Source organism: Kogia breviceps, chromosome 1, assembly GCF_026419965.1.
Source record: "Kogia breviceps isolate mKogBre1 chromosome 1, mKogBre1 haplotype 1, whole genome shotgun sequence".
Lineage (NCBI taxonomy): Eukaryota > Metazoa > Chordata > Mammalia > Artiodactyla > Physeteridae > Kogia > Kogia breviceps.
In genome coordinates, this window is record NC_081310.1 from 161,189,675 (window position 1) to 161,217,183 (window position 27,509).

Genomic DNA, 27,509 nt, shown 5'->3' on the forward strand with positions numbered 1-27,509 from the left:
GCCAGAACAGATGCCATGAAGAACTCTGAAGGATAGTTATCAGCTGTTAAGTGTTCCAATTTCTAGGTAAGTACACTTCTCCATTAAATGCTGTACTTGCCAGCTAATATCAGTCTTGTTTGAACAGTCTTTTCTTCACCTTCCTTTTTCCTTTATGTTAAGGTGATTATCAACTTTATATAAGCACCCACAGATAACTGTTCATTATTAGAACACTCATTATGTTTAGGCCACTCCCTGACAACATGTAGAGAAATCTTAATGCTTTCAATAAGATATTTCCAATATAAATTTTAAAGGAGATAATTTTTTTTTTCCTACACAGGAAATTACCTAGTATCATCAACAGTCTGTAAGCTCTTAATATTATACATCAACTAAACCTCAATTTAAAAAATTGAAACAAAACAAAACAGTATGTAGGTTCTTCTGAATTTTTATAAGAGATGAGTAAAGTCCCTTTACTCACCTGCTTTCTGAAAATGTCCCTGCACATTTCAGCCTAGGTCTTGAGGTACACATTGTTTTGGGTCTCCTCAATCCTATTCTCATATTTTGAATCTGGTAACAGAAAATAAAACAGGAAATTTATTTTGTTTTATTTTTTGGCCCCACAGCATGGCTTGCAGAATCTTAGTTTTCTGACCAGGGATTGAACACAGGCCCACAGCAGTGAAAACGAGTTCTAATGACTGGACTGCCAGAGAATTCCCAGGAATTAAAAAAAACCCTCATTTAATCTTTGGCCTAACAACTCCAATGCTCAAGTAAAGAATATCCATTTATATACTAACTCACACATTCCTTGTTATTTTTTCTTTTTATTTATCCTGTATGAGGTTTTCTGAGATTCTAAGACATCTAATTCATTATATTTTTTATTACATTTGGGAAATTTTTGGCTTATTCTGGGGCTCTGTTTATTTTTCTTCCATTTCTTTTTTGTGTTCTTCAGATTATATGACTTTAAAATTGATCCATCTTCAAGTTCACTGACTCTTTTCCATCTCTAGTTTGGTGTTAAGCCCATCAAGTTAGTTTTTCATTTTACTTACTGTACTTTTTAGTTATAGAATGTTTATTTGGTCTTTTTAAAAAGTTTTCATTTTTCTGATGAAATTTCCTATTCACTCACACATGAAAATTATAATTTTCTTTAATTCCTGTAACATGTTTTCTTTTTGTTCTTTGACTATAACAGCCAATTTAAAATGTCTTTTTCTGCTAAACAGTACATCTGAATCTCACTGTGGATTTGTATTAATTGCTTCTCTCCACTCCTTTGATTAAGGATTAATATTAATTAATTAGCTAATTAAAGTATCTAGTAACTTTAGATTGTGTAATGGATAGAATGGATGATACCTTTTAGAGAAGGGATTCTGTTATTCTCTTCTGAAGCAAATTGGTGTTCATTATAGAAGTCAGTTCAATTACTGATCATTTCAAGGCTGATTACCTTATACTTCTGTAGGATGGTTTTAAATTTTATTGAGATAGATTTGTCAGAAGCCCTAGGTATTTCTGAACTACGTAACTTGGGTCCAAACTTTCTCACACATGAAGGTTTTATCAGAGCTTGGTTTTCAGGGAAAATATAGAATAATTCTTTCTTTAAGACATGGTTCTTATTTCTAAGTTATGTCCCTTCTGGTATCTCAATTGACTATTATGTATGAAGTGTTAAAAGTTCTTCCACTTTAGCTGTACTGGGCTCCCAACACCGTCTTACCCAGCATTGCTTCACCGCTAGTACAGTTAGTCCCCTACATACAAACCTTCAAGTTGTGACCTTTCAAAGTTGTGAGGATGCGTTCACATGTCCAATCATGTAAGTTAGTTCACATGTCTAGTGTACGTGTCACATGCTTGCATCCTCTACAAGTGGTTGTGGTTTTGTGTACTTTACAGTACTGTGTAGAGTACAGTATCTTTACTTCAAGTCCAGGGTGTCTGGAAGCAAGTGTAAAAGTAGCAGTGATTTAGCTGGTACCGCTAAGAAGCACCAAGTGATAACAATGGAAACAAAAGTGAAAATAATTGAGAGAGTAGAACAAAGCAAAAGGATGATAGATGTTGCTCATTCTTGTAACATGAATCATTCAACCATCGGCACAATTCTAAAGAACAAGGACAAGATTATGGAACATGTGAAGTCTGCTGTGCTGATGATGTCAACACTAATATTGAGGAAGCATAGAAAAGTGATGGAGGAGATGGAGAAATTTCTCAGTGTGTGAATGCAGGATCAGTATCAGCATCGGGTCCCACTCAACTTAATGTGTTTCAAGAGAAAGCTAAAAGCCTTTATGAAGATTTGAAGAAGAAACATGGTGAAGAATCAGAGGGTGCATCTTTTAGTGCCAGCCATGGCTGGTTTCATCGGTTCAAAGCTAGTGCCAACCTTCACAATGTAAAAGTAAGTGGCAAGGCAGTGAGTGCAGATATGGTAGCTGCCCAGGAATTTCCTGAAATGCTTTGAGAAATTATTGATGAAGGCATGCATTTACCCTAGCAGGTTTTTAATGTGGATGAGACAGGACTGTACTGGAAGAGTATGCGAGACCGAAGTTACATCAGTAAGGAGGAAAAGTTGATGCCAGGCTATAAAGCAGCAAAGGATAGGCTAACTCTGTTGTTTGGTGGCAATGCTTCTGGTGATATGAAGCTAAAACCTCTCTTAGTTTATCTTTCAGAGAACCCAAGAGCCCTTAAAAACATAGCCAAAGGCTCTCTTCCTGTTGTGTGGAAGAGTAACCCCAAAGCCTGAGTTACCCAGGCCATTTTCCAGGACTGATTTTTCCACCACTTTATCCCAGATGTACATAAATATTGCTTGGAGAAGGACATCCCATTCAACATTCTTATGCTACTTGACAATGCTCTGGGCCACCCCCCATTCATGGACGACTTTCATCCCAATGCCAAAGTAGTGCATCTGCCACCGAGTACGATGTCGATCCAACCTATGGACCAGGGAGTTATAGAGACTTTCAAGAAGTATATTTTACGTCACACTTTTTGTCAGGCAGTAAAGGCAAGTGATGAATCAGGAACAACCTTGCAACAATTTTGGAAGGACTATAACAACTACAAGGCCATGCAAAACATTGACTTTGCTTGGTGTGAGGTTACGGCTGTCACCATGAATGGGGATTGGAAAAACCTTTGCCCGCAGGTTGTTCACGATTTTTGTGGACTTGAGAAGGTGGATAAGGAGTACAAAGAGGTCTTCAGCAACTTAGTGATCCTCAGCAAGAAGCTGGAGCTAGATCTTCAAGAGGACGACTTAATTAAACTCCTTGCTGTGCAACATGAGGAGCTTACTAATGAAGACTTGATGGAATTGGAGGCCCAGAGAAAGGACAAAGAGAGACAAAAGGAAGAAGTAACTGAAGAACTCAAGAGATTTGTGACTGAGGAAATGGTGAGGGGATTTTCTTTATTTAAGGGGGCACTGTTAGTTTTTGAGGCACAGGACCCAAACGCAGAATGGTACAGGAAGGTTGCAGCAGCTGTTCAGAATGCCATCCAATGCTACCATGTCATCTATGATGAGAAAAAAAGAGCTACTATCCAGATATCACTGGTTCATTTTTTGAAGAGAATAGATAGAATTGAATCCAGCGAGGAACCAGAACCTGTGCCATCAACGTCAGGCGTGAGTGAAATTGCAGCTTGCCCTCCATCTCCTATCCTTCAGCTCTACCATCTCCCACCTCCTCCCCCTCCTCCAGTCAGTAACTCTCCTTGCCTGTTCACTCGATGCCAGCCCCGGTATGCAAGCTGTTGTACTGTACTACTGTACTTTTCAAGGTACTGTACTCTAAGATTAAAAATGTTGTCTTTGTTTTTGGTGTTTGTTTTTTTATGCATTATTTGTGTGAAAAGTATTATAAACCTATTACAGTACGGTACTATATAGCCAATTGTATTAATTGGGTACCTAGGCTAACTTTGTTGGACTTACAAACAAATTGGACTTACGAATGTGCTCTTGGAATGTAAGTCGTTCATATATAGGGAACTTACTGTATCTCTGTTTTTCTTTCAACACTGAAGTAAGTTCTCTTTGATAAATCTAATGTAGTTTCACCCTGTGCATGTGCTGTCTAGCCCTCAGCCACAGACTTACAAGAAATGATCCTAGAGTTTTCTGGGCTACTCCCTCACTACCACCATCTTGTATAGTTTTCTCCTTTCTAATGCCCTACTCTCAGATTTCAGCTGCTTAAACAGCTTCAAATTTTATTTCTGTACACACAGCTCATGGGATCTCTTTAGTCTGGTTGGTGTCTGGTTTCCTGACATCGTTGGGAAGTCTTTCCGTGGTGCAGAGTCAGTCCTATTGTGGGAGCTCATCTTGTGAATGTCTCTTCTCTCATGTATCGCTGTATCAGGTTGTCTATTTCTTAATGTCTGTCTGTTTAATATATTTTCCCAGCTTTAAAATTCTTGACAGTGGGGCTAGTCTCTTTATAGTTACTTCAACATGTCTGAGCCAGAAGTAGAGATGTTGCTTTTCTACCAAGTACCTTTTCTGCTTTTGAGATGATCACCTATTTGTTCTTTATTTTGTTAATGTGTTATTTGGATTGATGATCCTTACATGTTATTTTGTAATAATTCCAACTTTTCATGATCCGTAATCTCTTCTATTGAAGATTGGACTAAATTAGCTAGTATTTTCCATCTAGGTTTGTGAAAGAGATTTGCCTATATGTTTCCTTTTTTTGTAATATTCTTGTCATGTTTTGCTATCAATATTGTCCTGGCTTCATAAAATGAATTGGGCAATGTTTCTTTTTTCCCTCTGGAAAAATGTGCTTGAGATTAACTCTTTCTTATAAGTTTATAGGTGTTCAGAAGTGAAACCATTAGGACTGGAATTTTTTTGTGGAACATTTAAAATTTAGGATCTGGTCCATTTAGTAGTTATTGAATAATTCACATTTTATATTGCTTCATATTTTAGTTTTAATAAACTGTTTTATAAGAAATTATACATTTCATCTATTTTTCAAATGTATTGACATAGATAGTTTATAATATGTTTGTTGCTTTTTTTTCTTCTTGTCTGATTGTAAAGGACATGTATTACTAGTCTCTCTTAATTTTTGATATTATTATATGTGTTTTCTTACTCTATTTTTTCTGTATGAGCTTGTTGGAGTCTGTTCATATTAAAAGTCTTTTTCAAAAAAACTATCTCTTCCTGTTTTAAATTTTCTGCAGAGTACATTTAAAAATTTATATGATTTTCTCCTCTTACCTGTCTTATTTCCTTCCACTTTTTTTGTTTGAACGTAATGCTCTTTTGTTTTTTTAAATGGGATTCTCTACATTGTTCTCTCCTTTTTTAAAATTAATTTTTTGTTGGAGTATAGTTGCTTTATAATTTTGTGTTAGTTTCTACTGTATAGCAAAGTGAATCAGTTATACATATGTCCCTTCTTTTTTAGATTTCCTTCCCATTTAGGTTACCACAGAGCATTGAGTAGAGTTTCCTGTGCTATACAGTAGGCTCTCATTAGTTATCTATTTTATACATAATATCAGTAGTGTATATATGTCAATCCCAATCTCCCAATTCATCCCATCCCCCGGCCTTTCCCCTTTGGTATCCATACGTTTGATCACTATGTCTCTGTCTCTATTTCTGCTTTGCATATAAGATCATCTATACCATTTTTCTAGATTCCACATATATGTGTTAATGTATGATATTTGTTTATATCTTTCTGACTTACTTCACTCTGTATGACAGTCTCTAGGTCCATCCACATCTCTGCATATTACCCAGTTTCGTTCCTTTTATGGCTGAGTAATATTCCATTGTATATATGTACCACATCTTCTGTATCCATTCCTCTGCTGATGGACATTTAGGTTGCTTCCATGTCCTGGCTATCATAAATAGTGCTACAATGAACGTTGGGGTGCATGTGTCTTCCTGAATTATGTTTTTCTCTGGGTACATGCCCAGGAGAGGGATTGCTGCGTCATAAGGTAGTTCTATTTTTAGTTTCTTAAGGAACCTCCAAACTGTTCTCCATAGTGACTGTTTCAATATACATTCCCACTTTTTAGCTTCTTATAATAGGAGCTTAGATAATTGATTTTCAGAATACATTTTATATTATGGATAAATCAATTAAATTCAATCTATGTGTATGTGTACATATATATTTCCATCTTAGAATTGATTTACTACATCCCACAAATTTTGATTGACATATATTGATTATGATTTAGTTTAAAATACTATCACTGGGATAAGAGAACATATGCAATATAGTATAAATTCCTTTGAAATTTGTTGAGACTTCCTTTATGGATCAACATATGATCAATTTTGTGAATGTACCATGTTGTTTTGAAAAGGATATATATTTTGTAGTTCTACAAATGAAAAGTGTTCTGTAATTAGAACTAGATATCCTTTTAAATCACATTTTCAAATTGTCTAAATCCTTTCTGAATATTATCTTGGTTTTTCTCAGTTTGTGGTAGTGGTATGTTAAAATTTCTCACTATATTTCTAAATTTGTCTCTATCTTCTTTTATTTTGTCATATTTTACTTATATATTTTGAAGATCTATTGTTAGTTGTACTTTTAAGATTTTTGTATTTTGTTGATAGACTTACCTTTTTGCATCATGAAATATCTCTGTTCATTTCTAGTAACATTTCTTGATTTAAAGCCTACCTTGTCTGAGATAAATATAGCTACATTAGCTTTTTTACATAGTGCTTTCCTGTTAAAACTTTTTCATTAAATTAATAAGTATTGTACCCTCTACAACATAGCGCTCAGTAAATATTTTTGGCTGATGATAGTTGAAAGGACCATTTATTTTCAATATTTCTGTACTCTTAAATGTAAAGTTTGTCTTTATAAGCAATATATATAGTTGTTTTTTTATCCAGAGTATTTTTATCTCTATTTGTAATATTTAGTCCATTTATATTTAACACACTTATTGATATATTTGTGTTTAAAATCTACATTTCTTTGTATTTGTCCTATATTTTAAATTCTTATTTGCTTTTTTTTCTTTCATTTCATATAAGTGGAAGGGAACCAGATGATATAGAGGCATGGTCAGCTTATTTCAATAGCTGTTTTCAGAACATCATAAATTGGCGCTTTGTTGAAATATTACTGGTAATACAAGGAAAGCATTTTTATGCATACACGCAGAGAGAATACTCCTCATAGGAATGGTGAAGAAGGCCAACAGAATAGTTACAGAAGACCAAAGACCAGATGCTTATTATTATTTGGAACTGTAAACTTAGTGAAAGCAAAGATCTTTTGTTTGACTTACTGTTATATTTTATAGTATATAGTATAGTACTTTTTGAATGAATAACTGATTGAATGGCTGAAGAACTGAATTGGCTGTAGCTATGGTATATTCCAAAGCATAACACAATGGAGTCAGAAGTCTTTATTTCAAGGTCTCGCCATGGTGCTTTAAAGCATGAACCTAAGCAAGCACTAAACATTCCTGAGTCTCAGTTTACTCATTATGGGGTCATGGTAAGGCTTTAGTAATATAAAGGATCTGAAATAATTTTGAAACTGTAAATTTTAAGACATATGGTGCATTATTATTAGACACAATATATAGCAACAATTTTAAGACATGTTATTATTAGTCAGAATCCATTTATAGTGCTCCAGAATTTAAAACAAAATAAAAATCTTTTCTTTGAACGTTGAAATGTACATTAATGTTTAATTTTTCAACCATGAACTTTTAGAAATCAAGAAAATAGTGGCTTTTTCACTTTTTGTTGTTTTAAGGATAGTACGTTTTTATTAAGGGTTATAACTTATATTGTACCTTCAGTGTGTATTGTCTTTATATTCTTCCAACCAGCTTTTGTAGTAGAAGCTGTTGTCTAGTGGCTAGAGACATATTGTTTGAATTCAAATCCCAGCTGACTCATACTTGCTTACATGCTGTATAGCTTTGGATAAGTTATTTTATATCTTCGTCCCTTGTTTTTTTCATATATAAAATGGCGATAGTAATGGTTTCTACCACGTGGGTGTTGTTGTGAGAATTAAATAGGTTAGTATACCTAGCATTTGGGACAGTATGTGGCATGTAGAAATGCTCAGAAAATGTTAATTTTCTATTGAAAATTCGTGTTAATATCAGTTATATACTAGTTAAAATTAATATTCATATTAATTAACCTAGAGATAAATATTCATATTTCTATTTATATGATTTTTACTTTATAGTTGAAAAAGCAGAGGTTGATAGAGGCTAAGTGAATTTTCCAAGGTCACTCAGTAAGTGACAGAGATAAAACTTGAGTCTAGATCTTCTGATTTCAAGTTTAGTGCTCTCATGTAATAAGTGTTTTGCTCTGTATAACAGAAGCTTAGTAAATATTTTTGGAGGATAATATTTGAAAGGACTATTTCATTGAATCTCCTTGGAAATTCTGAGGACAATTGAAACTAGAAAAATTAAAAGTTTTTCGTCTTGATTAGCTCTTATTTGTATTTTCCCATCAATGCATTTTAAAAAATATTTATGTACTTAACTTGAGGTAACTGATCGTTCTGGTTCTGGAAGGAGGAATAAGTTTGGTTTCTCCACCCACATTTTAATGAGAGCAGACAAAAATCACCCTAAGGTTAATTGATTTGGTTTTGAAGGAAGGGTTCTCTTATTGTCTTGGATCACTGACTGATCAATCCTAGAATCAGGCAGACAAAGAATGTTACAGCTGAAAGGAACCTTAGAAGTTAGGTAACTCAATATTCTCATTTTGCAGATGTGGCCCTGAGAGCCTCATCTGCAAAATGAGAATATTGCAGAGTATTGCAGAATATTGCAACAATGAGGCCATTGTTGCACAGTGAGTCAGTTGAGCTTGAATTCAGGTCTGATGATTCCCAGGCTAGTACTGAATCACTACAACTGTTACTCAGAAAAACAAGTGACATGCCAGTAGAACTAGTAAAAGAAATAATTTAAAACTTTGGTGGATATAAGGTTAAAGTTTAATTCTGAGTGTTCTTTTAGAGAAAGATAGGCTAGAGCTCATTTTTGGGGGATGACTTATGGAATTATTTTTTTTAATTTTTTTAAAAATTGAAGTATAGTTGATTTACAGTGTTGTTTTAATTTCTGCTATACAGCAGAGTGACTCAGTTATACACATATATACATTCTTTTTTATATTCTTTTCCATTATGGTTTATCCCAGGATATTGAATATAGTTCCCTGTGCTATACAGTAGGACCTTACTGTTAAAAGTAGGATGTTGCTGTGCTCTTCAAGTGCAATACTATACTGATTTCTCAATCAATTGCTTTGTTGCTTTCTATAGTCGTGTTTACTCTTCTTTAGTTGTTGATTACCTGGTTTGGGAATTCACAAGACTCTTAGCTTTTATTTTTATCCCATCCCACTGTTAACATTTTGGGCAATTTACCACTCATTAGAATATCAGGCAGAGAGGGGCGAGACAAAGAATGGGACTCACATCTAAGTTTATACATTTTTGATATGCCTGTTCTGTTGGTGGAGGAAATGGAAATTAATTTCATGGTTGTTTGCGACTTTACCATTATTATTGTTATGTAGCAGCTACTTCTAATTTTTGTTTAAACCTTACTCTGCTTTATATATTCTTTAACATGTTCTGATAGAAGTTTGGAAATACACCAAACACAGTACAAACTGCATAGCCGTGTTGTGAGAATTAAACAAGATCAAATATATTAGAGGTAATTTGTATACCATAATGCTTAATACAAAATACATGAGTTATTATCATCTTTGTTTTTCTAACTAGGAAACTGAAGTTTGGTTGTGTTTCTTACTTGGTTTATGGGGGCTTGCCACATGCTCTATACAGCATCCCAATCTGTCAAAGATACTTATAGCACAAATAGATCGGCTAGGTCATAAAGGTAGGAAAAGTTGCTTGTACCACAGCCTAGACTAGCTGAAAACCTCCTCTTTCTGGATTACATTCAGAGTTGACAGCCCTGCAGATTGTGAAAAATGAACCTATAAGTACTGAATGATGACAAATGTCATTGTCAGAGCTCATAATATTTAAATGTATATACCATTGAGCTTCATGAACTTCTATTAAAACCCAGTTCTCTTAATTTTTGTTAACAGGTAACCTTGGACGGGTGGACCAGGTCTCTGAGTTTGAGTATGATTTATTCATTAGACCGGATACCTGTAATCCACGCTTCCGAGTCTGGTTCAACTTTACTGTTGAGAACGTGAAAGAATCACAGGTGAGAGAAATAGTGGATACCTTCAGTGTGGTTTTGGTAGGAAGATTATGCTTTTGTGTTATTTTAGTAATATCAAAATAATGACCATATTAGGAATATATTCTTGTATATGTGCTGTAGTGATATCATTTTAAGAGATAGAGAGTAACAGGTATAATATGCTGACTTTTGTTATATGGTGGTTATGAAAAAAAACATTATCTGAGAACTCAAAGTGTTCTTTACCGATGGAAGCATTAGCGTTATGTGCTAGGCTTCTTTGGGGGACACTATAAGGAACCATTGCAAGTGACTTGCTATTACGTTTATTATAGAGTTCTGTTCTGTGTGTTATTTTTTTCACAGGATTCAGTTTCAGAGAAAGCTTTTCTTCTCCTATATAACAAGGTGTTTCTATCTTAAAAACAATATGATTCTTGTAACTCATCCTATTTTCCCTTTGCTTTGGCTTCTGGAAAACTCGGAGCCAATTTTATAGCCCAGTATAATGACTCTGGAAAGCTTCTTTGCTTGTGTTTTTGTATACTAACTTTTCTGTTATTCTGATATTATTAATGTATCTTTAATCACGATTACTTCATCTACATTTTCGAACATAACAGTGTATGTTTTTATAATCCTGTTCAAATCTATTTTGAATAAAAGTATTGATGAAAATAGAGAGAACTAACGACATATGCTTTGAAAAGCATTAATAAAAATCTAACCCTAAGAAATCAGTTATCATTATTATATTGATTATATTGATTCTGGAAGACTTCGCACAAACTTTGTACACATAATGATAGGATTCTTTTAAGCAGATGAAGCATAGCCCTATAATCTAACATCTGCCTTCTTCCTTCAGGGTCATTTTTTTCTAGCGTACTTGGGAGAACAGAATCTCTGTTCCTTCAAGGAACAGAGTCTGTTCTTATATCCTTTGCTAAGTAGAGACCTAAAAGAAACTCTGAAATTATATTGGTTTTTTTTTTTAACTTTGGGCCATGTTGAATTCCTAGTCTAGTTTTTCTTTCATGTTAGTCTCTCATAAAGACTATCCTTATATAGCTCCTATGGTCAGGTGCAGGGGTTGCAGAGCAGTGGGATGGCTCGAGTGTTAGGAAAATGTGTTTCTTAAGTTATATATGACCTGGGATAGTCTTTTGGACAAGTTGGTCATACATTTCAAAGTTTCTTGTTCTTTGCTCTTCTAGTTTGCTTACAGGTATATTCATTTTGTTGCTTAAAATGTCTCTTCCAGGGTGTTATAATTTTCATACTACATGTTAAATTCATACAGTCTCTTTTGAATCTTATCTATCAATCAAGGAAGTAACATAAATATGTTCCAAATTATTATCCTAATAAGAGAGTTGGTGCTATTTTATGGATACTTATTTTTAAAGTTGAAGGAACCAATATTTGCTCGGTCTGAGTTCTATCTTTGTATCCAGTGTTATCCTACCCTTGTTACAATTAGAAATCATGAACATGTTTATCTGGATTCCTGGAACCTGATGCTTTATCAGCCTCTTTCTGTGGGCCATTGCTTCATCAACTGTAATCACATTATATAGTTATGGAAATCTGTCTCAAAAGGCATAAAGATTTGCTGGAAAGATATAATACATATCTCTAGCTCACAGGATATTTGTTTTCATGGTGGTCTACATGAAAAAGAATGGTTTTACTATTAAGTTTGACTTGTGAGGCCAGTTTTGATGATGTCTCTTCCTGTAATCTTTTTCCATCTCTCCAATTTCCTTTAAAATGAGACCTTCATGAATGTAATCTAGTCAGGAGCCTTATTTAGGGTTTGGTACTAGCGGGCAAAAGAAATATTAGTCATCAAAGGCTGACTCCACTAAAAATCAAAGCATCAAATATACTGTATAAACAGGTCTAGCTTTGGGGTTATCTTCCTTATGTTTTTAGAAAGTGATAAAAGCTTGGAACATATGGTGCTGTATTCCAGGACTGATATATTAACCCCCTGAAGTAGTTGTTAAATAGTACATTTGCAAGAATCTATGATAACTAAACATCCCAGTATCTTTATTGAAAAGTAATTTTCTCTCTGAAAAACCTATATTAAATATTCTTATGTGGAAATTTATTATTGATGCAGCAGAACACTCATGTGATGTGAAAGCAAATCTTTCTATTTAAATATGATAAAACTTCAGCCAATAAGAAGAAATAAAATGATGTGCCTGGACTGTTGAAACTGTTTTCTTTCCTTTACAATCTTTTTTTCTCTTTGAGTTAATTTTTCCCCTTTCTGATTATAAAAGTATACAATGCTCACTGTAGAAAAATTGGAAAATATAATTATTAGAAGCAGATAAAAAGCACATGCCCCCCCACCCCCCAAAACACACACTCATAATCTTACTACCTAGAAGCAAATACTATTAACTTTTGGCATATTTACTTCTAGGCTTATTTATTTTCTATTTTATTTTTGGAGCATAATTAAATTTGTACCATATATACATTTTTATATCTTACTTATAAGGAAGCTAAATGGTATCACAAGCAATTTTCTGTCATTAAAAACCTTATAAACATGGCTGCACAATAGCTATGTACTATTGGACCATTTCTTTAAATCTTGGGCATAAAGATTATTTTCTATTATCGGTTGTTATAAATAACACTGTAGTAAACATCTTTATGCATGAAGTGTTACGAAGATTTCATTTTGCTTCCTTAGGATAAATTCCTTGAGGGAAATTGATGGGCAAAGTATATTAATATTTTTAAAACTCTTTATTCATATTTCTAAATTGTTGCCAGACAATTTATAGTATTTTTTCTGTCCTATCAGCAGTCACTGAGATGCTTTTTCTTTAATTTCTTGTTTTGAAATGTTTAATGAACTCAGAAGTTCATACATTTAGAATAAATTATTTCTTTTCTCTCTCTTACTTTGAATATCATGCATTGTTTCAGGCCTCTAGTCATAAAGGCATTAACTGCATTCCAGTAACAACGTGAGACAACAAAACATACCTATTTATCATTTTGACTCTTTCTTAATTCATCAATCCTGTTTTGTCTGGGTGTGCCAACAGAGTTTTCTCTGAGGTATATAATGTGAAATTTTTTTTAAAGTTTTTTTTTAACAATGAAATATTTCTAACATTATTATAAACAGTAATGTAGCTTAAACACACACACGCACACGTGCACACACACACACTTTTATATATGACATGTCTGAATTGGACTTTAAAAATTCCAAGAGTTTGCTGCTGCTTTAGTCTCCATCCTGGAGATTTCAGTCTCAGTAAAACTTCATCCTGGCTATGGCCAGACTTGACAGTAGACAGAGGCAACATATCGTGGTAGAAAGATCACAGGACAAAGGATTCAAACAGACTTGGGTTTATATACTGAGTCATACTTACGAGCTGTTTTACCATTGATCGGTTAATTTAATCTCTTGGCACCTCAGTTTTCCATCTGTAAAGCAAAGATGATAATACTATTTCATGTGAGTGTTGTGCATATTAAATGGGAAAATGCAGCTAAAGAGCCTACCATGGTGTTTGGTAGATAGATAATAGAGATTCACTACTTAATGGCTATTGTTTTTACTAAAACACCTCAACAGTAGAAATAAGACTAAAAACAGCAAAAGGAAAAACTACCACAACAAATTATTACTAGATTATTACTACTTTTTTTTGTGTTCTGCTCTTCTTCCTTCTCTTTCTCCTTCTTCTAGTCCCTTTCTTCATCTTTCTTTTTCTTTCAAATCTGCTATTGCAAAATATCGTCATCATCATCAAGCAAATTGTAATCGTTATGAATATGTACTCTATATTAGACATGCCTGAATTCCTGGCCTAGCTCTGCCAATTACTTTCTATGTCTGTGATAAAAGTCTCCTAACTGGCTTCCTGTTTATATTCTAGGCCTACCCTGTCTTTAATGTGTTCTCTTAACAGGGAAATGGGAGTAATTTTATGATGTAGGTCATATCATATGATTACTCTGTTAAACTCCTCTAATTAATTTTTGCACCTCAGAGTAAAAGATGATATCTCTAAAATGGCCCACTAGATCCTGCAAAATCATTGGTCCAACCCACCTATCCTACCCTACAACATATACACTTCTTTGACCACATTTCCTACAACTTTCTGCCTTGCCCACACAGCTCTGGCTTCTTTGCTGTACCTCAAGCCAGGCATGTTTCCACCTTAGAGCATTGGCTTAGGGTTTAGGGCAATGACTATTCCCATTTTCCCTCTCTACCAGATATTTGTATAACAAATTTCCTTACTTCTTTTGTCTTTGCTCAAATGCCACCTTCTTTATGAGACCAACCTTAGTGACTATTCATTTTGTCCTCCTCCACACACCCCACATACTCTGTTCTACTTTTTCTTTTAGAAACTATCACTTTATAATATACTGTTTAATTAATTCTTTTATATCTTATGTCTATTTTTTGTCTTTCTCTTTGCCCTCAACGATACACATAGGCTTATTTAAAGTTTTCTTAGTGCAAGCCTAATGTAGTGATGGTTGTTGGGTCTTTCTGGGTCCAGACACGACCCTTCTGGAATATCTACTGAGTGCTCCAGGTGTTCAAAGGGGTCTTTTTAATCTGTCTGGTTACAATTAGAATATCTCCCATCCCTGTGTCTTGAAAGCTAGAGTTTATCATAGGAATTATCTCATTTTTCCCCTTCTATTAGGGATCCCACCTTTGTGATGCTAATTATCCAGTGTCTGAAAACATCTATTTCAAATATTTTATTCAGTTTTTTAGTTGTTTATGGTATTAGGTAGATGTGGAACCAGTTACTCCATTGTGAACATTAAGACTTGCTTTTAAGTATTACTAAGGCAGGTCTAGAGTAGCCTGGACTTTAAGGCCAGTTTAACTCTGATACTAAGATGTGATACTTCTGGAGTCTCTAGTGAAGTGTTATGATTTGTTTGGGTTTGAATGTCTCCCAGCTCTGCGTGAGTTCTTGGAATTGTTCTACCACTTTCTAGTAATTGTTCTTTGCTTATTCTCATGGAGTCTTACCTTATGTATGTACAGCTTTGCATTCAGTCAAAGAATCAAGTTGAGCCCTATGTCAGTTTCTGGAGTTTTCCTATGTATAGTTTTGTCTTCTCCAGTGCTCTCTGTTGTGTAATTCCAGCCACATCATCACCAACCCAACTCTGTAAACTCCAATTTCTGTTTAACTCACTGAGGTATCCACATTTTTCATGAGCTCCTTTGCCTTGCATCATAGTTCAGAATGTGCCTCCAGACAGAAATCTTTAGTGATCAGAAGCCTTACCTTATTTCTCCCTCTCAGGGATCAATCATGAGTTGCCTACTGTCCACTGTCTTAAAAAAAAAATGTTTTATATGTTTTGATCCAGCATTCTAGTTATTTATGGAGGGAGGGTAAATTTATTACCAGACAATCCATTATGGCTAGAAGAAGACCATGGTTGTGGTTTTTTGCCATACAGACCACAAAATAAGAGAAAGTTGAGAGAGTCCAGGATACATGCAAGCAAACTTAGAGAAGAGAGAATACAGTAAGGGGACGGGGAATCATGAAAAGGTGAAGGGTAGTATAAACACGATAGATCAGTGCATTGAAAGTAGGATAACTATACCATCCAATGTCAATTTTTATATCCAATCAGTCAATTTTGAGAGTGAAAGATGCCCTAATAATTACAACTGGACAACAGGCATAAACTAGAACTTTTCTAGGCAAACATGGATTTTTATTTACTCTTGTTGCAGATTCTTATGAAGTCAGTGGTTAGTGTATGATAATGAATAAGCTGCAAAGAGGTTGTCATTAGGTAGTAGAATGACTAAAAGAAAATTGAAGGAATTACAATTGTTGTAACTATTGGAAATATCAAGGTGTATAGTATGACTATGGGAGCAGCTAGAGGTATATAATGGAAGATAAGATATTGGAGAGGAGGAACTCAAACTACCCAGAGTATTGGAAATATTGTCTCTGTATATATTGGAGAAATGTCAGTGAGGTCTGAACAGCAATCATTGAAAAATGAGAAGGAATGACAGAGGAGTACAGAGATAACATCAATAATGAGAGATAGTTGAGGGATAATCTGATAAAATGAGATTCAAACTATGTTTTTGGAAGTGAAAGCTCAATATTATAAAGATGTCAGTTCTCCCAAAATCACCCTTTAATATAATTCCAATCATCCTTGTCAAATTCTTTTCATAGAACTTGATAAGCTAATTGTAAAATTCATGTAGAAAAGCAAAGGGGCAAAAATAGCTAAGCCAACTTTGAAGAAGAATAATGAGTAGGTATATGTTTATTTTATAGAAACTTGTATTTCAGCTAATAATTTTTATTTATAGAATAGTGATTAAAATAGAATGGCATTTGAATAAGAATAGAAAAATAGTCTAAATGGACAAACTGGAACTCAGAAACAAGGCTGTTTATATAAGGAAACTTGATATATGACAGTTTGTATTATAAAATAGTAGGAATAGTAGGTCCTATTCAATCAATAGAGTTGTATGACAAAGAGCACCCCATCTCAAATTTTTTTAAAACCTTTTAGATGGACTAAAGACTTAAATATGAAAACAAATTAAAAATTTAAACTATGAAGATAAATTAAAAATAAATATGTTATTGGCTTTGGAATAGGGTTAAATTTCTTATGCAAGGCACAGGAAAGCAAAATTATAAAGAAATAGATAGATACTTTTGAGCTTGTAAAAATAGTCTATGTGACAAAGACCTAAAGTTGAAATATATGTACTATTCTGGGAAAAGAAATTTGTGCAATATATTACACATATAAGATTGGTATCCAAAATACATAAAGAACTTTCACCAGAAAAAAAAAGAAAAACAAAACCAAGTAAGCCAAGGATATAAAGAGGCAACTTACAGAAGAGTAAGTGATCATGCAAATAGAGCTATTCTCACAAAGGTTGGGTTTGGGAGAAGAAACCGTCTTAGCAGTAAGGAAAAGAAAGAGTAGAGAAATCTTTCTCAAGTATACTGGCATGTAAAAAACATCTCTCACTTCTGATTGTTCAGGAGTAGTGATAATATTAGAGTATAGTGGGAAAAAGCATGAGCTTTGGTGTCAGAATCTTCATTCTGTTACTTGCCAGCTTTCTGTCCTTGGACAAGTTACATAACCTCACTAAACTTCAGTTATTCACCTTTAAATTTGGTTTAATACCACTGACCTTGAGGTAATGTTTGGAAGATTGATAATAGATGTTAATAAAAGACGTGAATAGTGTCTGCAACATGGGTACATATTTTTATTAGTAGCTTAAGTAAACTCACTTGTTGAATGAAGTTGGTGGCACATTTACTTTAGGATGGTCTTTATAAGATATACCATAAGTTAGCTATATTTCTGATTCATGGAGTCAGAAGTTCTTTGTTCAAGGAAACATTCAGAAAGTAGGGTAGCATTCAATATATAGAAAATATGGAAAGCTTAAAGAATTTGCATATCAGGTATGTTATTTCAGTTTTACTGTAAACACTGCCAACATGAACACATTTTTATTCTTTCAAGTTGGCTTCTATTTTTTTTTATTTAAAATCTTTTACAGAGAAAATTTTGAGTTTCTGGGAATTGGTGGTAAGTCTAAGAAATATACCCAAAATTATTTGTATATTTATAATAATGATATACATATATATCAATGCATTTTTGTGTTTATAATGTTAGTGTATTTGTTCATTATATCAATTAGACCAGGCACCTATTGTCATAATTTAAAAGGATAGCATTCAAATATAGACTAAGCTGGCACTATACTTTGTAGTATTTATTAAGTAGGCATTTCATTACTGTAATAGTCATAAGTGATATTCATATTGTTAAACTCAATGGACATATTATACTCATTATCTGAATTTATTGTGCATTTGATACTGTTGACAGTTTGCTGTTGGAAATTCTGTTACCTTGTCTTTCCTGGTATTTCTATCTTGATTCTCCCTGTATCTTCTTGCCTATTTCTTCTGTTTCTCCATGAATTTCTTTCCTACAAAATCCTTAAACATTTATACATGATTCCATCTCATATCATTACATCTTACATTTCTTTTCCATATTCCCAATACTGTCTATACTTGAAAATCTCTCCTGCTATCAAAACTGCTTTGAACTGCCTTTTGGACATCACCACTGAATGTCTCATGGGTATCTCAAGCTCATCATTTATAAAATGAGCTCTTTATCTTACCCTCTCAATCTGCTTCTTCTGCCTGCTCAACATTCCAGTGAATTTACTACTATCCATGCAGTCATTCAAATTGGAAACATAGGAGTTACCTTAGATTCTTCCTTGTGCATCCATATCTAAAAATAGAAATAATAACTATCATGATATTAATATAACCACCATTTATTGATCACTTATGCTGTGCCAGTACTGTACTAAATGTTTATATGGAATCTTCCCAACAACTCTGAGAGGCTGGTATTATTATTATCTTCATTTCATAGATGGCAAAATAAAACTTGCCCCTTTGTTTTACTACCTTTAAAATCATTTCCTGCTCTCAGGTGGCAGAGTCAAGATGGAGGACTAGGAGGACGTGGAGTTCAGGGCTCCTCACAACTAGGGCACCTACCAGGCACTGGTGGGGGACCACAAACACCTAAGGGGAGGGGAGGAACCCTGAGTGACTGGGTTAGATGTTGTGGGGAGGGAAGGGGGAGGAAAAGTAGAGGCTGGATGGATGGGATCAGTGCCCCTGAGGGGTGGCTAGGGGAGGGAAGGGGTTCCATGCTCAGAACAAGCCCAACCACAGTGAGGGGACCAACAGGAATGGAGAGAGGCCCTCAGGAGAGTGGAGGATCAGAAAGGAACGTGGCCAGTGTTTCCTCTGCCCACGTGGGCCCCGGAGAGCCTGGTGAGGTCCCAGGCCTAGTCCTCCACCCTCTGAGGCTCCCTTCAGCCATGCTGAGCCTAAACCTCCCACACCCCTCACTGCCCCCCATGCCCACCCAGGGCCTTATCTCTGCAGTTTGAACTCTGAGGCCCCCTCTGGCGGTGCTGCCTTTTCTAGCTGTGCAGGTCCTGAGCCTAGGCCCCACCCACCCTAAACCCTTCCCTGCCTAAGCCCCACCCCCACCTAAGCTCTGCCCCCCACAGCCAAGACCTTTTCCGACTTTTTTTTTTTTTAGGTTGTGGTTCTGTTGTTTCATTTATATTTTTATTTTTTCTAATAAAATTTTAATTTTTTAAATTTTATTTTATATTTACACTTTGTTATTGTACTGCTCCTTTTATTTTCTTTTCTTTGGCTATGCTGTGGGGCTTGCAGGATCTTGGTTCTCAGGACAGAGGTTGGGCCTGAACTCCTGTGGTGGGAGTGCTGAGTCCAAACCGCTGGACTAATAGACAACCTCAGACCCCAGAGAGTATTAATCAGAGTGAGATCTCCTGGAGGTCCTCATCTCAGCACCAAGACCTGGCTCTACCCAACTGCCTGCCAACTCCAGTCCTAGACTGGTGGAAATAACTGCCAAAGAGTAGAATAAAGGAAAAAAAAATGAAAAGAATTGAGGACAGTTTCAAAGACCTCTGGGACAACATTAAATACACCAACATTCAAATTAGAGGGGTCACAGAATAAGAAAAGAGAAAGGGTCTAAAAAAATATTTGAAGAGATTATAGTCTCTAACATGGGAAAGGAAATAGCCACACAAGTCCAGGAACCACAGAGAGTCCCATACAGGATAAACTCTAGGTGAAACACACCAAGACACATATTAATTAAACTAACAATTAAATTCAAAGAAAAAATATTAAAAGCAGCAAGGGAAAAGCAACAAATAACATACAAGGAAATCCCCATAAGGTTATCAGCTGAGTTTTCAGCAGAAACTCTGTAGGCCAGAAAGGAGTGGCAGGATATATTTAAAGTGATGAAAGGGAAATCCTACAATGAAGATTATTCTAACTAGCAAGAATCTCATTCAGATTCAGCAGAGATATGAAAAGCTTTACAGACAAGCAAAATTTAAGAGAATTCAGCACCACCACACCAACTTTACAACAAATGCTAAAGAAACTTCTCTAGGCAGGAAACACAAGTGAAGAAAAAGGCCCACAAAAACAAACCCAAATCAATTTAGAAAATGGTAATAGGAACATACTTATCGATAATGACCTTGAATGTAAACAGATTAAGTGATCCAACCAAAAGGCAGACTAACTGAATAGATAAAAAAACAAGACCCATATATATGCTGTCTACAAGAGACCCACTTCAGACCTAGGGACACATACAGACTGAAAGTGAGGGAATGGAAAAAGATACTCTGTGCAAATGGAAATCACAGAAAAGCTGGGGTAGCAATACTTGTATCAGATAAAATAGACTTTAAAATAAAGACTGTTACAAGTGAGGTAAGGAAGGACACTACATAATGATCAAGGGAACAATTCAAGAAGAAAACATAACAATTATAAATATTTATGCACCCAACATAGGAGCACCTCAGTACACAAAGCAAATGCTAACAGACATAAAAGGGGAAGTCGACAGTAAGACAATAATAGTGGGGTATAGTAACACTCTAACACCCCACTTCCACCAATGGACAGATCCAGACAGAAAATAAATACGGAAACACAAGCTTCAAATGACACAATAGACCAGATAGATTTAATTGATATTTATAGGACATTCCACCAGAAAGTGGCAGAATACACTTTCTTCTCAAATGATAACCCCAAACATATGAGATGCAGCAAAAGCAGTTTTAAGAGGGAAGTTTATAGCAATTCAATCTCACCTCAAGAAACGTCTGGAATATAAAATCTAACCTTACACCTAAAGCAACTAGATAAAGAAGAACAAAGAAAACCCAAAGTTAGTAGAAGGAAAGAAATTATAAAGATCAGAGCAGAAATCAATGAAATAGAAACAAAGAAAACAATAGCAAAGATGAATAAAACTAAAAGTTGGTTCTTTGAGAAGATAAACAAAATTAATAAATGTTTAGCCAGACTCATCAAGAAAAAAACATGAGAGGACTCAAGTCAATAAAAATTAGAAATGAAAAAGGAGAAATCAAAATGGACACCACAGAAATACAAAGGAACATAAGAGACTACTACAAGCAAATATCTGCCAATAAAATGGACAACCTAGAGGAAATGGACAAATTCTTGCAAAGCTACAATTTTCCAAGACTGAACCAGAAAGAATTAGAAAATGTAAGCTGACAAATCACAAGTACTGAAATTGAAACTGTTGTTAAAAATCTTCCAACAAACAAAAGTCCAGGACCAGATGGTTCACAGTCGAATTTTATCAAACATTTAAAGAAGAGCTAACAGCTATACTTCTCAAACTCTTCCAAAAAATTGCAGAGGGAGGAACACTTCCCAACTCATTCAATGAGGCCACCATCACCCTGATACCAAAGCCAGACAAAGATATCACAAAAAAGAAAATTACAGACCAATATCACTGATGAACGTAGACACAAAAATCCTCAACAAAATACTAGCAAACAGAGTCCAACAACACGTTAAAAAGATCATACACCATGATCAAGTGGGATTTATCTCAGAGATGCAAGGAGTCTTCAATATATGCAAATCAATCAATGTGATACACCATTTTAATAGAGAATAAAAACCATATGATCATCTCAATAGATGCAGAAAAAGCTTTTGAGAAAATTCAACACCAATTTGTGATAAAAATTCTCCAGAAAGTGTACATAGAGGGAACCTACCTCAACATAATAAAGGCCATATACAGTAAACCCACAGCCATCATCATTCTCAATGGGGAAAAACTGAAAGCATTTCCTCCAAGATCAGGAACAAGACAAGGATGTCCACTCTCACCACTATTATTCAACATAGTATTGGAAGTCCTAGCCATGGCAATCAGAGAAGAAAAAGAAATGAATATAAATTGGAAAAGAAGAAGTAAAACTGTCACTGTTTGCAGATGACATGATACTGTATATAGAAACTCCTAAACATGCCACCAGAAAACTACTAGAACTAATCAGTGAATTTGGCCAGGTTGCAGGATACAAAATTAATGCACAGAAATCTCTTGCATTCCTACACACAAAATGAAAGATCAGAAAGATAAATTAAGGAAACAATCCCATTTACTATCACAACAAAAATAATAAAATACCTAGGAATAAACCTACCTAAGGAGGCAACAGACCTGTACTCAGAAAACTATAAGATACTGATGAAAGAAATCAAAGATGACACAAACAGATGGAGAGATATATCATGCTCCTGGATTGGAAGAATCAATATTGTGAAAATGACTATACTACCCAAAGCGATCTACAGGCTCAATGCAATCCCTATCAATTTTCAAATGGTATTTTTCACAGAATTAGAACAAAAAAATTTGCTATTTTTATGGAAACCCTAAAGACCCCGAATAGCCAAAGCAATCTTGAGAAAGAAATACAGAGCTGGAGGAATTAGGCTCCCCGACTTCAGGCTATACTATAAAGCTACAGTAATCAAGACAGTATGATATTGGCACAAAAACAGAAATATGGATCAATGGTACAGGATAGAAAGCCTAGAGATAAACCCACACATCTATGGTCACCTAATCTATGACAAAGAAGGCAGGGATATACAATGGAGAAAAGACAGTCTCTTCAATAAGTGGTGCTGGGAAAACCAGATACCTACATATAAAAGAATGAAATTAGAATGCTTCCTAACACCTTACACACAAAGAAACTCCAAATGGATTAAAGACCTAAATGTAAGACCAGACACTATAAAACTCTTAGAGGAAAACAGAAAAAACACTCTTTTACATAAATCACAGCAAGATCTTTTATGACCTGCCTCCTAGAATAATGAAAATAAAATTAAACATAAGCAAATGGGACCTAATTAATCTTAAAAGGTTTTGTACAGCAAAGGAAACCATAAACAAGATGAAGAGACAACCCTCAGAATGAGAGAAAATATGTGCAAGTTATGTAATGGACAAAGGATTAATCTCCAAAATATATGAACAGCTCATGGAGCTCAGTATCAAAAAAGAAACAGGCAACCTAATCAAAAAATGGGCAAGAGGGGCTTCCCTGGTGGCACAGTGGTTGAGAGTCCACCTGCCAATGCAGGGGACACGGGTTCGTGCCCCGGTCCGGGAAGATCCGACATGCCACGGAGTGGCTGAGCCCATGAGCCATGGCCACTGAGCCTGCGTGTCTGGAGCCTGCGCTCCACAACGGGAGAGGCCCCAACAGTGAGAGGCCCGAGTACCACAAAAAAAAGAAAAAAAGAAAAAAAAAAAAAGAAAGAAAATGGGCAGAAGATCTAAATAGACATTTCACCAAAGAATTTGACCTTGCCACTACGTTGCCAAACCCCTTAACTAGGGTCCTATTTCCTTTAAAGTCCAAGCTTCTTATCTTGGCATATGGTACTCTTCATGATCTGGCCCCTATTTAGTCTGCCTTGCCATACATTCTTGTTGGCCTTCTTGTAGTTTCCTGCAGTAACTGTGTTGTTTCACACCTCCCTTCATTTTGCTATCTCTTTCCTGTAATACCCTTCCTAAATTTCCTCATTTGGATTAAGCACAAGCTTTGGAGTCAGGCTGCCAGGGTTTGTTTTCTACTTCAACTATTTACTGTGTGATCTTGGGCAAGGTATTTTATGCTCTCAATATCTCAGTTGCCTACCTAACTGATATAATATATACAAAGCTATTGAAGTTTTGCCTGACACAAAGAAAGTCCTCCATAAATGTTATTTTTCTTATAGTTAATATTCAACAAATATGTATGGTATACCTATGGTATGCCAGACACTTTTCTGGGTACTCAGTAATCAGCATTGAATAAGTCAGAAAAGATCCTTCTATTCTGGGGAAGCTTATGTTCTATTATAAGAAGAAAGACAATAAATAGGAGTAAGTAAACAAGATATTTTTTAAAGTGGCAAAATAAATAAATAAACACAGTTTGTTTATCCAGTTAAGGAGTTTTGCAGATGTTTCCAGTTTTTGGCAGTTATGAATTAAGCTGCTATATATATTCTTGTACTTTTTTGTGTTTGTGAATATAAGTTTTCATTTCACTTGGGTAAATACTTGGAAGCAGCATTCCTTGCTCATATGGTAAGAATATGTTTAACTTTATAAGTAACCAGTAAACTGTTTGCCAAAGAAGTTGTATCAATTTGCATTTCCATCAGCAATGTATGAGAGCCTTAGATAAGCATATCCTTGCTAGCACTTAGTATTGTCAGTATTTGTAATCCTAGTCATTATAATAGATATGAAATTGTATATCATTGTGATTTTAGTTTGACTTTGAAAATCTTTTCATGTGTTTTTCTTCAGTTTCCTTATTCAGTGTTTTACAATTTTTAGAATATAGGTCTTTCACCTTCTTGGTGAAGTTTATTCCTAGATATCTCATTCTTTTTGATGTGATTTTAAGCAAGATTTGCTTTCTCTTTGTGATAGTTTATTGTTAGTGCATAGAAAAGCAATGGAGGTCTGTATATTAATTTTATATTTCTGGAACTTTACTGAATTCATTTAGTTCTGTTTTTTGCGTTGAAACATTAGGGTTTTCTCTATATAGTATGGTGTAATCTGCAAATAGTGACAGTTTTATTTCTTCCCTTCTATTTTGGAAGCCTTTCTTTCCTTTCTGAATGCTGTGACTAGGACTTCCAATACTATGTTAAATAGAAGTTGCAAGAGGGCATCCTTGTCTTATTTCACCTTTCATGTTGAGTATGATGTTATCTGTGTGTTTGTCATTAATGGCCTTTATTATGTTGAGATATGTTTCCTCTATAACCAACTTTGATTGGAGTTATTATCATGAAATGGATGTTGAATTTTTTCAGATGCTTTTTCTGCATCTATTGAGATGATCAAGTGATTTTTATCCTTTTTGTTAAAATGGTGATTTGCAGATATTGAACCATCCGTGCATCCCTGGAGTAAATATCACTTGATCATTGTTGTATGATCCTTTTTAAATATTGTTGAATTTGGTTTACTAATATTTTGTTGAGGATATTTACATCTACATTAAATAGAAATATTGTCCCGTAATTTTCTTTTTTTTTTTTTAGTGTCATTGTCTGGTTTTGGTATCAGGGTAATGGTGGCCTCATAGAATAAATTTGGGACTGTTCCCTCCTCTTCAATTTTTTGGAATAATTTGAGAAGTATAGGTAGTAATTTTTCTTTATATATTTGGTAGAATTCTCCTGTGAAGCTCTCCAGTCTTGGAGTTTTGTTTGCTGGGAGTTTTATGATTGAAAATTCAATTTCACTAGTAGTGATTTTTCTATTCAGATTGTCTGATTCAGTATTGGAAGATTTTTTTGTTTCTAGAAATTTATTCATTTCTTTAGGTTGCCTGATTTGTTGTTATAAATGTTCATGTATTCTCTTTATGATTTTTTGTATCTCTATGGTATTGGTTGTAATTTTTCCTCTTTTGTTTCATTTGTTATTTGGGCCCTTTCTCTTTTTTTCTTAATGAGCCTGGCTAACGGCTTTTTTTGTTTGTTTTTCTTTTCATAAATCCAACTCTTGATTTTATTGATCATTTATATTTTTTTGATTTCTATTTTACTTATTTCCTCTCTGATCTTTATTATTTTCTTACTTCTGGCAACTTTAGGCTTTATTTGTTCTTATTATTCTAGTTCCTTTAGATGGTAGGTTAGGTTGTTTATTTCAGATTTTTCTTGTTTCTTGAGGTAGGCCTGTATTACTATAAACTTTCCTCTTAGAACTAATTTTACTGTGTCCCATAAATTTTGTAAGTTATGTCTTATTTTCATTTGTCTCATGGTATTTTCTGATTTCCTCTTTGATTTCTTCATTGAGCCATTGGCTTTTAGTAACATGGATTATTTAATTTCCATGTGTTTGTGTTTTTTCCATTTTTCTTTCTGTAATTTATTTTTAGTTTCATACTGTTCTGGTCAGAAAAAATGCTTGATATAATTTCTATCCTGTTACATTTGTTGAGATTTTATGATCAATTTAAAACTAATATTTATATATGGTGTCAAATATTGATTGAGATTTGTTTTTGGTTTTTAAAAAAAATTATATTTTGCATATGGATTTCTAATTACTTCAGTACCATCTGTTCCACATCCTTCCCTTTTTCTTTTGGATTCTTTTTGTATCTTTGTTTAAAGTCAAATGACCATATATCTTTTGGTTTACATTTTGACTCTATTCTGTTTCATTGAACAATATGACCATTCTTTCTCCAACTCTACACCATCTTGATTTCTGTAGTTTTATAGTAAGTCTTGAAGTCAGATGGTATAAGACTTCCAACTTGTTATCATTTAAAAACATATTTTTGGTTATTTTAGCTCCTTTGCCTTTTCATGTAAATTTTAGAATAAGCTTAAGATTTTCTAAAAAAAAATGGAAAAAAAAAACCTTGTTAGCTTGTTTGGTTTTTGACTAAGATTGTGTTGAATCTTTACATATTTAGGAGAATTTGAATATTGACCTTTAATGCTATTATTTCTTTCAATCCATGAACAATGTATATTTCTCCATTTATTTGCTTCTTGTTTGATTACTTTCATCTGTAGTTTGTTTGTTTTTAGGATTTGTATTTTTTTCAACATTCATATCTCACATATGTTTCGTTAGATTTATGCCTAAGTATTTCCTTTCTCTTAGATGCTATTATAAATGAAATTATTTTAAAACATTTAAGTTGCTAATTGTTCACTATTAGTCTATAGTTATATGACACTGACCTTTTATTCTGCATCCTTGCTAAATTCATTTATTACTTTTAGTAAATTATTTGTCAATTTGAGATTTTTTACATAGGCAATAGAGATCATTTATATCTGAATGCCTTTTTTTTCTTATCTTATTACACCAGTTATGACCTCTAATACAATATTGAATTGGAGATGTGAGAGTGGACTTGATTGCCCTATTCTCAGTGTTAGAGGAAAGCATCTAGTCTTTTATTACTGTTAATGATGTTACCTGTCGTTATTTTTGGTTTTTGTTTTGGTAAATATCCTTATTAAATTGAGGACATATCCTTCCAGTCTTAATTTACTGATAGTTTTTAGAATGAAAGAATGTTGGATTTTGTCAAATGCCTCTTCAGCACTTTAAGAAAAGTTTAGAGTCACAAAATTTCAGAGTTAAAAGTAACCTTAATAACTATTTCCTCATATTGAGACCTG

The 27,509-nt window shown here is 34.3% G+C and overlaps 1 protein-coding gene across 5 annotated transcripts in view; it reads left to right on the plus strand.

The window, feature by feature from the left end:
• The window catches only part of AGBL4 (AGBL carboxypeptidase 4), a 1,382,976-nt gene that overhangs the window by 241,255 nt on the left and 1,114,212 nt on the right, over positions 1-27,509 (plus strand). For all 5 annotated transcript variants that reach the window (XM_067008185.1, XM_067008176.1, XM_067008173.1 and 2 more), the window contains one exon: positions 10,166-10,290. In XM_067008185.1, coding sequence (XP_066864286.1) covers positions 10,166-10,290 — 125 coding nt within the window. The remainder of the gene's footprint in view (positions 1-10,165; positions 10,291-27,509) is intronic.